Source organism: Nymphalis io, chromosome 7 (genome assembly GCF_905147045.1).
Source record: "Nymphalis io chromosome 7, ilAglIoxx1.1, whole genome shotgun sequence".
In the NCBI taxonomy this organism is placed as follows: Eukaryota; Metazoa; Arthropoda; class Insecta; order Lepidoptera; family Nymphalidae; genus Nymphalis; species Nymphalis io.
In genome coordinates this window covers 5,526,836-5,539,903 of record NC_065894.1, presented here as the reverse complement: position 1 = coordinate 5,539,903, position 13,068 = coordinate 5,526,836, and the positions used below count along the sequence as shown (strand labels likewise).

At 31.2% G+C, this 13,068-nt stretch overlaps 3 protein-coding genes across 3 annotated transcripts in view; 2 read left to right on the top strand and 1 right to left on the bottom strand.

The window, feature by feature from the left end:
• Positions 1 to 310: 310 nt before the first annotated feature.
• Positions 311 to 6,964, top strand: LOC126769399 (probable 4-coumarate--CoA ligase 1). Its single transcript, XM_050488158.1, has 9 exons — positions 311 to 627; positions 1,674 to 1,884; positions 2,858 to 3,004; positions 3,929 to 4,129; positions 4,271 to 4,379; positions 4,841 to 5,067; positions 5,461 to 5,639; positions 5,838 to 5,993; positions 6,446 to 6,964. The coding sequence occupies exons 1-9, from the start codon at positions 364 to 366 to the stop codon at positions 6,728 to 6,730; spliced, it is 1,779 nt and encodes a 592-aa protein (XP_050344115.1). The 5' UTR covers positions 311 to 363; the 3' UTR covers positions 6,731 to 6,964.
• An 843-nt stretch (positions 6,965 to 7,807) lies between these two features.
• LOC126769419 (serine/threonine-protein phosphatase 4 regulatory subunit 2) overlaps positions 7,808 to 13,068 on the bottom strand; it is a 248,837-nt gene continuing 243,576 nt past the window's right edge. Inside the window, exon 2 of the mRNA XM_050488184.1 lies at positions 7,808 to 9,605. Coding sequence (XP_050344141.1) covers positions 8,128 to 9,552 — 1,425 coding nt within the window. The 5' untranslated portion in view covers positions 9,553 to 9,605 and the 3' untranslated portion in view covers positions 7,808 to 8,127. The remainder of the gene's footprint in view (positions 9,606 to 13,068) is intronic.
• On the top strand, positions 10,117 to 13,032 carry LOC126769642 (glutaredoxin-related protein 5, mitochondrial). The gene is made up of 2 exons (XM_050488529.1): positions 10,117 to 10,491; positions 11,142 to 13,032. The coding sequence occupies exons 1-2, from the start codon at positions 10,236 to 10,238 to the stop codon at positions 11,324 to 11,326; spliced, it is 441 nt and encodes a 146-aa protein (XP_050344486.1). The 5' UTR covers positions 10,117 to 10,235; the 3' UTR covers positions 11,327 to 13,032.

Genomic DNA, 13,068 nt, shown 5'->3' with positions numbered 1-13,068 from the left:
GTATGTGACCTTGTTATATTATTCAAATAGATTAGGTATTGTATATGATATATTATTAAAACTGTTTATAATCATATCGATATTTAAAATAAGTCACTATTGTTCCAATATTTTTGTCAAAATGTATTAACCAAAGTGTTAGGTAAACCAAATTAGTTTATTAGAATCTAGTCGCAATGTCAAAAATGCCACACAATACAACTTTATAAGAAAACGAAATATCGTATATGACATATTTTTTCTTAGGATTAAAAAGTGGACCTTGCCCTGTGACGGTCGTGGCATACGAGCCAAAACATTAGTAGAGGTTGCGATGAACATTTACGCGCTAACGTTTCTCGGGAAAACATTCCGAACGGAAGTATGTCTCATTTGAAAATTCTACGCGGGAATTTAGCGCGCCAAATTCTAAACAACTTATACCCAAATACAGAATGCAAAAATATAAAAACATCTCAAATTGTTTCGGTTGTTCGAAATTTAAATCGTAATTTAGCCACCAAAACCGCAACAGTATTGGAGCAAAATGTGTTAAGTTCGCCGTGGGGTGAAATCACACCTGGAAAAGAAACACTGACAGAGCATGTTTTTAAGGATATTGAATCTTGGTCAGATGCTCCTTGTGTGGTAAGTGTTGCATGTTTTTTTTTTTAAATCATAGTTGACCCTTAAAATGTAAGTATTATATTATAATACTCATCTCAAAATTTAGTTATATTTTTACTTTCTGATTTTTCTAATTATTGATTTATATTAAACCAGATCGTTAAGAAAAGCCCTTAAACGATAATTAGTTCTATTACACATTTGTTTTCATGATTGTTTCGAGTACAAAGTTCAAATAAGATCTATAAACACGGATCTCAGTCTCCGGCGATGATATGAGAATATAAATAGAAATTGAAGGTTGAGGTTACCTGAAGATAGTTTGGCACTAAAATTTAAATCGATCGTTTTTGAAAACAAAATCATATTGCTTTTTATTGAAATTTATTTGTAAATAAAAATTTATAAACGCGCGCGAGACTTATGTTTTGATAATAATTAAAGATTAAACCTATTGATAAGAATATTTTATCTGTGTAGACTGTAGTGTAAAGAAAAACTGTAATGAAGTAAAATTGTTTATTTTCATTTGTGCCATTACTGATAAGATAAGAGATTCTATACGAGACTTACCAAACAGTTTATAATGTTTTAATTACTTGCCTCAACGATAAGTAGCGAAGTCTAACAAATTTAACTGGTTACGTATTTGAATCTAACAAGCATAAAATGATTTATTTAAGTAATGTTTTTACAAAACAATTAAATTATTTTATTTCAATGGTTCGAAATGACAACTCTAATAAAAAAATGTTAATAGCACTTTATATTGAATCGCTTTGGCCTGCACATAATTTAAACAAATCGAGGAATATGAACTTAATATAACAAAGACATTTGCCCTTAAGGGCGTTGCAATACGTAATATACGTATCGGTGTTTGATTTTGTGACCTATTAATAAATAATGGACGATGCTCTGGAGTCGTCGCTTCAAATTTCAACGATCCAGTCTCGTGCCAAATAATTTAAAGAGTACGTGAAGGTACTCGGATTGTCAATGTTGAATCAGTCTTGTATTTAAACTTAGTTATATTTTTTATTATTTTACATTTTTATATTTTCAAGACATGTGGTGCAACAGGGCGTTCCTACGATTATGGTATGATGCGTATGATGGTAGAGCGCTGCGCTTGCGCCCTCGCTGGTCATTTAAAGATGGCGCCGGGTGAAAGGATTGGTCTCATTTTACCAAATCTGCCAGAGTTTGTGGTTCTCATACACGGAGCTATGAGAGCTGGATTAGTTGTTACTTTCGCCAATCCTTTATATACAGCAGGTAAACAATGAAAATTTGTTTTAGGTTCATCATGATAATTAATTAAATATTTATAGAGTTGGCTTAATAAAAAATATACAATATATTTATAATAATATACCTGTATTCTAATAGTATATATAAGATTTAAGAGTATTTGTTTATGTTATATTTATTAGAAGTTTATTTAATAAAGACGCTTTGCCTTTTTGTATGGGTCGGGTTATTAAGGAGTCACTTTTATAAATATGTATATACATAATTACACATATTATATATATTAAGTTATTCAAAAACATACATATTAAATATCTGAAAGTTTAGTTAAACAATTCATTATAATACAATGTTAAATTAATATATGTAATATCCTCCTGACCGATATAAAGGCCATTATTAGCGGAGACTAATTAACCATGCAGAACATATTAAAGTTGCGGGGATATTAAACTTATATTGACCCGCAATACAAATACAATCCCCTTTACTTTTATTCAATTCGAATTGAGTTTTTTTTTATATAACTAACATTATTTTTTATTGGTTTGTGTGGTTTTGAACCCGGGATCTCATGACCTACAGCCATTCAAGCTAGCCGATAGATCAACGAGATAGTTAAATAATAATATACCTACAATTACATCTTACATATATATTATGAGGATACCTACAATACCAAAGCTATATTAATACACTCGTTACATTTAATGTCGCCTTTACCCAAATGTTCTCTAAAAACGATCTTAAACAGTGGTTCTGTAAGAACAAACTCGAAACTCACCGCAGAAAACGATATCGAACCGTCAGTAAGTGATATGCGACATTGAGAAAAAAATATAGTATATCAGTTATAAATCGGTTGTCAACATTTCATGGGCGAGTAATGAAGTGAGTTACAGAATAGCGCTCTCAAATCTCATTGACATTCATATTTTATCAACTATATTGTCTATATTATATTTGGTATACAGTAAAATATATTTGTATATACTAGATGAGGTGCGACGCCAATTCTCTGACTGCAACGTGAAGGCGATCGCAACAATTGAGATGTTTATGCCTGTAGCTCAGGAAGTTAGCAAGTCACTCAATGACTATAAAGGTACCATCTGGGTTGGAGGCGACGATGATACTGCTAAAGGTAAAGGAATTTACGATAACTAATAATGGATATGATGGATTATGACCTACATTTGATTTCGATGTAAAACATGATAATCATGTAAAACGACTATTCCATAGGTTTTTTTATATTCCATTTTGAATATTTTTTTTATATACCTAGCCCTAAAAACGATTAATTAACTTTATTAAGACGGAAGCTTGGAATTTTTATTTTATTTTTATTTCTAGTAATAAATTAATGAACCTATGTCACTTTTCTTTGTGTAATGATTAATATAGTTACATATGTATACAATATTTGCATAAATATACTGTGATGCCACTGTCAAAATACCAATATTCCTAAAGACATCTCTGAGGGAAGCTCTAGCTCCTAGATTATAAATAGTCCGTAAGGCCCTTTTTTGAAAAATGAAAATCATTTCAATGTCAGCCGCTTTACCCCGAAGAAGTCAATAATATTGATTATTTTTATAGAAACAGATAAACATTGTATAAACACGAAAAGTGTTAAGTACGCTAAGTAATGTATATATCATTCCGTGGCTTTCGTTCCTATAATAAAATGGCGTAAATACTCTTAACTTCGCCAATTAATAAAAAATCTTAAGCTAAACAAATTCATAAATAAGGCGTAATGCTCAATAAAAGATTAATAGGTATATGGATGATAAATAGTGACTTAATATTCGTTAATTTTAATGCGAAATAAAAAAAAATGCAAATATGAACCCAAAACAATGATTTTCAGAACTTTTGTCTGATTGTCTGTGAGTTTGTGCGCGCTAATCTTAGGAACGGATTAACTGATTTGTGTGCAGCTTTCACGAATTTATTGTGGCAAACTTGAAGGTGGTGTTGTATTTGTTCTTAAATACAAAGTATATCAAATATATAAAGAATAATAATATATACGTGACTTTTTTTATTCATGTTTAAGGCATATATGGTCTTCGGTCACTTCTAATGGCTGACTACGACGCCGACCTTCCCACTTTAAACTGCGAAGACGTCTGTTTAATTCCTTACTCGAGTGGCACAACTGGTTTACCTAAAGGAGTTATGTTGACGCATAAGAATTTAGTATCGAATTTGAAACAAGTTCAAGCTCCTAAGATGATGAAGTACGAAGGAGAAAAGGGTACGAATTTTTATTATAAGTTGATTTTTTTTGGAGATAAAGTAATTCAGATAACTTTTAATGGATAAATATTAATATTTTTTAGTTCTTTTATTTCTACGATTGCTCTTTACATAAATAAATAAATGGCTCTATCTTTAGGCAAAGGCGATGTCGTTCTGACTGTACCGCCGTTTTTCCACATCTACGGATTTAATGGAATTCTGAACTATAACCTCGTCTTAGGATACCATATCGTGTCCATACCAAAGTAAGTTATGGTCTTTGTTTTATTTAAATAAATATGACAAAATAATAAGGTCATATAAGTTAACTAGTTAACTTTACCGGCATCGCGCATGAATAATTAGATATTAATCCATGCCATTCTAGCGGAACTATAGTTAGTTCCGCTTCTCTTTTCATTTTCTGCAAACGACAAACACATTAGTATATGTGTTTGTCGTTTGTAGAAAATAAAAAGGGAAAATGCGCTAGAACACGCCACAATAAATCCATTCATATCTAACAATTTTATTAATTTGGTATTACAGTACCTTACTCTCGCGTAACCTTGTAGCGGGATGTCAATAGTTATCCTATCAATGAAAGACCATAGACAATTTACTAATTTTTAAAGATTTGATTTTGTTCTAACGTACAGTTAACTGTATTTCATTTTGTGCTTATAAGAGCGTTCTTGAATAATGAATATTTTGACTTTGATTGCAGGTTTACTCCGGACGATTACATCAAATGTTTGGTCGAATACCAGCCGACAACGCTCTTCGTAGTACCATCTCTACTTGCCTTCCTAGCCACGCATCCTATGGTTAAGAAGGAACATCTGCAATCAGTAGAGACTATCATGGTCGGTGCTGCACCCACAACCGACAGTATGCTGGAAAAGTTTTTGCTCAAATGTGAGAAAACCAAGGATCAAATAAAGCTGCTCCAAGGTAAATCTTAGAAATTACGTTACGTTCCCTACATAGGAAATGTTTTTTTTTTATAAAATGTACCAATGTTTATTTGAGTTAATTTTTTGTCATAAATCTTAAGAACATCCTTAATATTATTATAAATGTTAAAGTGAGTTTGTTTATTTGTTACGCTTTCAAGCGAACCTACTTACAACTACTCAACCCATCATCGTGAAACTTTGTTTACGTTCACAGAGGTACAAAAATCTACACCCTCTTACGCGTAAAACTAATTCTAACGGGCACCACTTGATACGTCTTCGTATTCACTTTATGATGTTAAAAACATATGTTATAATAATAGACTTTCTTATAAAGTATAAATCATATGTGCATATATAATGTCAAACATTAAAATTGTTATTCCAGGGTACGGCATGACGGAGAGCTCGCCCGTGACGCTGATGACGCCGTACTCGTACCCGTACAACAAGATCGGCTCGGTGGGGCAGCTCGTGCTGTCGACGCAGGCGCGCGTGCTGTCGCTCACGTCGGGCGAGGCGCTGGGCCCGCACCAGTCCGGCGAGCTGTGTCTGCGCGGCCCGCAGGTGAGCTGCGCCACGGGGGCAACCGATAATGCTATCTCACATTAAGTTGCGTTACGTTGGCGCTGAGTCATGTCCAAACTTAATGTGATGAAAAATGATTTGATTAATATATAAAGAAAGAAGAGAAGCCTCCACAATAATGAAGCTGAAAAAAATATAAGATTTTTTTTTTTATAAAAGTATAAATAAATATTACAGATCATGAAAGGTTATTGGAATAATGAAAAGGCTACCAAAGAAACTGTAGACAGCGAAGGATGGCTGCACACTGGTGACGTCGCCTACTACGACGATGACCATTACTTCTACATCGTTGACCGCACCAAGGAACTGATTAAAGTCAAGGGTAATCAGGTAAGTGATAGTTTAGCTATATTAAAAAAAGTACATAAATCAAGATTGATTGTTATCCATACTAATAATAAATGCAAATGTAATTCTGTCAGTCACGCTTTTAAGGCTAAACCACAGAGCCGATTTTGATAAAATTTGGTATGAAGTAGTCTTGAACCCCAAGAAGGGATAAAGGCTACTTTTTATACCTAATAACTGCCCCTTTCCCCCTAACACGCGGGCGAGTACTAGTATATAATAAAATAAATAAAAAAAAGAATACCCCGAAAATTTCTCACAGCTGGACGTCATCTACTCATATCAAGGAAAATATATGAATCTTATTAAACTTGCAAAACTCTTAACCATCGAGCGCGATATAAATTATAATCGCAAATTAAACACATGAAAACTCAATGGTTAACTTTGTCACCTATCCTAATATAGTTCTAATTTCCATAATTACATTTCAGGTATCACCAACAGAAATAGAAAGTGTTATCATGGAGATGCCTGAAGTTGCTGATGTAGCTGTAGTTGGTATCCCTGATTCACTTGCAGGGGAAGTTCCGAAAGCTTTTGTCGTTCTGAAACCGGACCAAAAAATTACAGAAAAACAAGTCTATGACCTTGTTGCTCAAAAACTGACTAGGTACAAGCATCTTGAAGGTGGTGTTGTATTTGTAGACGTAATACCACGCAACGTTGCTGGAAAAATCATGCGTAATGAACTTAAAGTATTAGGAAAAAAGAAATAAATTTAATTACAAAATTTAATTAGGTAGCATAATTATTGTAAATATTTATTATTTGTATGTCATCAGTAGCTTTACAGCATGATTGTGTCTTGTAAATGAAGTGAGATAACTGTAGTTAGGTTGAATTCTTAAGTAGATTTGAATGTAAATAGAATATTAGGTAAGTACTTATTTATGTAGAAACCATAAAAAACTTGAAATATCAAATGTACCGATTAAATGATTTTAATAATACATGTTTCTATTATTTTACCTTGTTAGAAATATGTTAAAACTATAAAAAGCACTAAACATTGCCTATGAACCCATCTCAATATCATCAGTAAAACAGTAACAGCCTGTAAATGTACCACTGCGGGGCTAAGGCCTCTTCTCCCTTTTTGAGATGGTTTGGAGTTTATTCCACCATGCTGCTCCAATGCTGTTTGGTGGAATACACATGTGGCAAAATTTCAGTGAAATTAGACAAACGCCGGTTTCCTGACGATGTTTTCCTTTGCCGAAAAGCACGAGATGAACTATAAACAGAAATTAAGCACATGAAAAATCAGAGGTGCTTGCCCGGATTTGAACCCACGTTCATAAGTTAGGATTCACGCGTTCTTGCCACTGGGCCATCTCGGCTCTATTCATAAGATCATCTCATTGCAAATATTTAAAAGAAAAAACTATAAAAACCAGTGGAATCTTTGCTTAAATACTTCTGAGAGAAGAATACTAAATAAAATGAGAATAATCATTACCATGACTTTTTATTTACCCTGCACCCCTACTCTTTGAATTTTATACAATAGTTACTTCTTATTTCTATCACAAAGTATTCATAGTAAAGAAATATATAATTTAATTGAAGCAGACTCAACTTAGATCATCTATATGTATAGTGGGTAACATCTATATATTAAATAGTATACCAATAATTAATCTTTTAATGAGAAAAATTTCCTCACACACAGAAGTTCCTCACGATGTACTGTTTTTATTATAACTGCAAATAATGTTGAGACTGATTGGAATAATAAACATCAAAAATAAAAAAAATACATATTATTTTCAAGTTTTATTGTAAAACTAGCATTACAATAAATGGAACCATAATCTTATTAATATGATTATAGTACCACTAATTATTAATTCTCCTATTTTTGTAATACAGAATTTAAATTAATTTATATGAAAACATTGAATCTTAGGTACTAATATCATCACAAATTATTCAAATACACAATCAGTTATTAACACATACACACAGATGATTAGTTAACAGATGGTTTTATCTGGTGGCCTCTTAGATTGTTCATTGATTTATCAAATTGTTTTATACAAAATTAGGCAGTCTTGATTTTAGACTTTATCAGCCATGTGCTAAAGTAAGCGGTTAATAATTTATTTAACAACTAACTTTCTGCATTAGGTACAGTTGTTACAGTTTCAGTTTCCTCTTTTTCTTTATCGTTCATGTTTTCTTTCATTTCTAATTCTTCAGTTTTATTTTCAACAACCACAGATACTTTGGGTAATTCTGATTGCACATCAGAGATAGAGTAGTTATCAGACTCTATTTTGTTTGTTGATGGGTCTTCTTCAGTTGGTGGAGTATTTGTATTTATCAATTCTATTGCATTTGTATCAATTTCTTTATTTGAATTTTCTGAATTATCAATTGTTTTATTTGGTTGAGATTCATCTTGCACATCAATATGTTCATCTGTTTTGGGTGAATTACTATTGCCATCTGTGTTGTCACTTGAGGAGCTCTCTTCACTAGACGATAGTTCAGTAGTGTGTTTAGTCTCTACGACTTTACTAGAATCTGAGCTACTTTCATCAGTTGTTATATCAGTTGATTTGGTTGTAGCGACAATCTCCTTTTGAGTATCAGATTCTACATTCTTAGTTAAGTTTGCTTCTTCGCTTAGTTTTTGTTCGGTAGTTTCAGCATCATCAACCTTGATTTCAGGAATGGTAATAACTTGATCCAATGCATCAGTTTTCATTTCAACATCCATTTTTGTTTCAGTTGATTCTTGAGAGCTATTGTTATTTTTCACATCGTCACTAGTTGACGGAATTTCGGATGCAGATTCTTTAGGTTTTTGTTCTATGTTTTCTGTATTTTCAGTGATGTTTAACTCAGGTGGAGTTACTGATTCATATTGAGTCACAACTTTATCTTGTGCAAGAGATGTTTCTTGCTTGGCATGCAATCGTGCTTCTATGTCATCTACTGAAATATGAGCATCGGATGACCCTGGCTGAGGTTCGGAACTCGGTTTAGAAACAGGATTATCTTTCCATGACATATCTTCCATTTCAACATCAACGTTGTACTCCGAATTATTATCTGATCCATTCACAATTTGCTCCATGGGTTCGCCATTTTCTGGTTCTGGAAGACGCTGAAAACCTGGCTCTCTAGTACTGACGACCAAAATATTCTTTTCTATGGCTCTCATGAACTTATCAACCCGGTTATATTGTTTACGAGGATAAGTTAGGAGCTCACAAATTCTTTGTACTGTGAACGGAGCAGAAGTAAACGAGTCGAGTCTCTCCAACAAACTATTTTTCATGATATCATAATTAAAAGGGTCAACATTAGGATAAGGAGGAATATCTATACCTGGTGTGGTGTCGTAGAAATCAGTTATAACATTAAGCAATTTTTCCTTGAACAAACTTTTTACAAGAGACCACTGATAGACTGGGTCACCGGTACGCGCCACATAAGCTAAGTAATCATTAAGTTCTTGTGGTATTGTTTTTTGTTTACGTTTTGAAAATTCCTCAAGGAAGTGAAATATCTCTTCAGCATTATCCATTGTAAAAATCACTAAAATATGATAACAATTATTTATCCCAACACTCGAAAAAGCTTCTATTAAAAAATGTCAATCTACATTTCACATTCATCAGTCAAGTCAACAACCTTTATTAACAGATTATTAATTGTAGACTAAATAAAGTACAATGGACACAGATAACCAGTAAACGATAAATTCTAAGTTGAAAAGTAACTTACGAATTCAATTTAGTTTAATATTATACAATAATAGTTATAATTAAAATTTATGATTGTAATAATTTCATATAATTTATGAGTCACAGACCACACTCGTTTTATGCATACTTATTACTTTTACAGAATCAAATATTTTTACAGAATGTACATTTAAAAATTCATACCAATTACTAGGAGTTTTAGACAGCCCAAACGCCCTATGATTAAGTCTAAGTCTGAATAAGGACTATTATAAAAAAATATAACGATAGTGAAAGAATAAACAGTAAAACAAAAATTTATTAGCCTCTTATAGGCCGAATGCCACGAACAAATGATAACAGATATTTCTTTAATTTATTAGGTATCAATTGTAAATTTGTCAGAGTGACGTTTCTAAGTACACATTGACATTTAGAAAATATTGAATAAGTTTTTCTGTAGGTTTTTGTTCAAGTTGAATTATAAATAAACCAATAATTATTCCGTATAAAACTTACAAAAATGAATTCAATAATAAGAAGAAGCTTTTACCCGATTTATAATAACACACATAAGTTAACTTGCCGTTTTTTAGCTGATGCGAAAATCAATGAAAAAATTGAGAAAATAGTAAAAGATAATAAAGTAGTAGTTTTTATGAAAGGCGTTCCTGATTCTCCTCGATGTGGTTTTAGCAACGCTGTTGTGCAAATTATGAGAATGCACGCCGTACCGTATGAAAGTCATGACGTTTTAGCTGATGAAAATCTACGACAAGGTTAGTACTAGTGTATATAATTTTTTACTAGATTACATTATATTGTTTGCTTGTTATTGTTGTTGATACATATATTGTTTTTCATCTGATCAAGTGATGAAATTTTAATTTACTTGCGGTTTTTGTAAATCTTAAACAATATGAATTTAACTTAAATAAGCAATGCATAGTGTAACATTAAACACTTCGTGACTTAATAATAATTGTCACATTTATTGCCAAACGTAAAATTTATTGGAAGTTATTCCACGACACTGTTCCAATTAAGCTTGGTGGATATATATGTGGAAGAATTTCATTCCATACAGGTTTCCTACCAATGTTTTTCTTCACTGCTAAGTATAAATGTATCAATTGTAAATACAAATGAAGCACATGGAAATTGATTGCTGTATTCCACAATTTTTGGTTATGATTCAAATGTTCTAACCACTAGGCCATCTTGCAATTTATTCATAGCTTATCCAAATTGGAAAGTTCCACTAAACAGTTTGAGATTATTTTTTAAAATTAACCAATTTTTAATGCAAAAACTACTTGCACTTTATTATATATTAAATAGAATATAACATAAAATATATTAAATTATAGAAATAATCACATTTTGTTAATGAGTGACATTGTGTTTATGCTTTATTAATTATTTTCAGGCATTAAAGATTATTCAAACTGGCCAACAATTCCTCAAGTATTTATAAATGGAGAATTTGTTGGTGGTTGTGACATAATGCTTCAAATGCATCAGTCGGGAGAACTAGTGGAAGAGCTCAAAAAAGTTGGAATAAAAAGTGCTTTACTGACTGCAGATGAAGCTAAAAAAGAGGGGAACAAGTAGTGCACTGGATACACGTGACATGTTACACTGCAATATTAAATCAACAAAATTAATTTTAATAAAAAAATTAACACTACCATATGAAATATAAAAACTATTAAAAACATTTAAAAAGAGTTGATTAAGGCAATAATGTAAAACTTTATAATGCCTCCACTCCATTTTTAATATTAAAGGTTTACATCTTTATATAAGTTAGGCAACTTAGAAGATGATTACTAATGACTCTAAAATATATAACATTAGTTGTAGCTAGTGATCAAGCTTCGCTTATCCTTGTCTTTCTATCATTTTTGGTAGGCACGAAATTTATTTTTAGTAAATATAATAAAATGATTTTGACTAGATATCAGAAATTAGTCAAGTCAAACTCAATAGTGAAGACATTGAGTTTGTATGTGAATCACAACTTATTGCTGTATTTCAATTGTGGGATATTAGAGGAAGTTAGTTTATCTGAAATGGAAATCCAATACTTCTCTACAAATAAAAGTATATTTGAAGTATATGGTAATTTTGCTTTACAGGCTTTGAGTGTCATCAGTAGGGAACTTGAGAGGTTGAGTATTGAGACACAAGCCAAACTACAAATCTCTAATGTACTGCCTCAACTTAACAAAATGTATTGAATCAACTTATAAAAATGGTTTTGAGTCACAATCCACTGCGGCAAATTTAACTCCACTATACTTAAAATGTTAAGTTGTAATTTTGCATAATAAAGGTTCCATAAAATATAATTCTTAGTCTCCACTATAATGTTAATTTAATATTGCAATGTAATAAATTAGATCTTCGTCAATAATTGTTGTTTTACCTTGTTTTGTAGACTAGACATTGCTGTAGTTTATTTTACGTATTTGTAAACATTACATATTTGTACATTTATAGTAATGTTCATAAAAAAGTTAAATAAAATGACAGCTAATGCTATAATGTCGTGCGAATTGTATTCCCATATATTTATAATATATAGATAAATTTAAGACTGGACATAGACCAGCTATTAGCGAATATAAAAAAACTGTATTTACTCTAACCTATTTTCAGTTAATCTGAAGAGTAAATTATAGTTATTGAAGAGGTTACTAACTAACCATTTTTAATAGTGTACAAACAATACATGTTACTGATTAACCACTTATGATAAGATTGTTTTGCAGTAGATTTTATTGGTTTTTATTTATATTTGCACAAATAATTGTTAATTCATATTCATGACAGATTATTGGATATTATTATGTGACAGTTTCAGACATCAGTTAAGTTAATGCGGGATAAGTAATAATTCACAATGTATACTTAGTTTTAGCTCGGTAAAACTATGCTTATATAAAATGTTAAATGACTTCCAAATATAGATTTTTAATTATGTGAATATGCATTGTTACTAAGCTTGTTTCTAACCTTGTCTAAATGTACTCATAAAATGGGTTCGGCTTAATAAAAATAATAATGATATAGATAATCATAAAATCTGGTTCAGCAATCAATACATATAATTTTGAATTTAAAATATGTAGATTACTATCCGCAATTTCAATGATTATATTTGTATGTTAATTATTTTGTGATGTTTTATTTTAAAGCAAGTTAACCATTTTTGTTGTGATTAAAAAAAAATAACAATTTTGTGTAGTAAAATGCTATGTTATTAGTTTTATCTATATATCTTTTAGAAGTGAAATAAAAGATTTTTTGTTTAAGAGCTCTTTATTAAATTAGCTGTACATTCGAGTTAG

What these genes read in the sequence shown, in the direction of transcription:
- LOC126769399 (XM_050488158.1), top strand. Translation starts at nt 364, where the DNA reads ATGTCTCATTTGAAAATTCTACGCGGGAATTTAGCGCGCCAAATTCTA. An exon ending in CAATCCTTTATATACAGCAG is followed by an intron (nt 1,885 to 2,857) that starts GTAAACAATGAA and finishes TGTATATACTAG; the next exon opens with ATGAGGTGCGACGCCAATTC. An exon ending in TGTGTCTGCGCGGCCCGCAG is followed by an intron (nt 5,640 to 5,837) that starts GTGAGCTGCGCC and finishes TAAATATTACAG; the next exon opens with ATCATGAAAGGTTATTGGAA.
- LOC126769642 (XM_050488529.1), top strand. Translation starts at nt 10,236, where the DNA reads ATGAATTCAATAATAAGAAGAAGCTTTTACCCGATTTATAATAACACA. An exon ending in TGATGAAAATCTACGACAAG is followed by an intron (nt 10,492 to 11,141) that starts GTTAGTACTAGT and finishes AATTATTTTCAG; the next exon opens with GCATTAAAGATTATTCAAAC.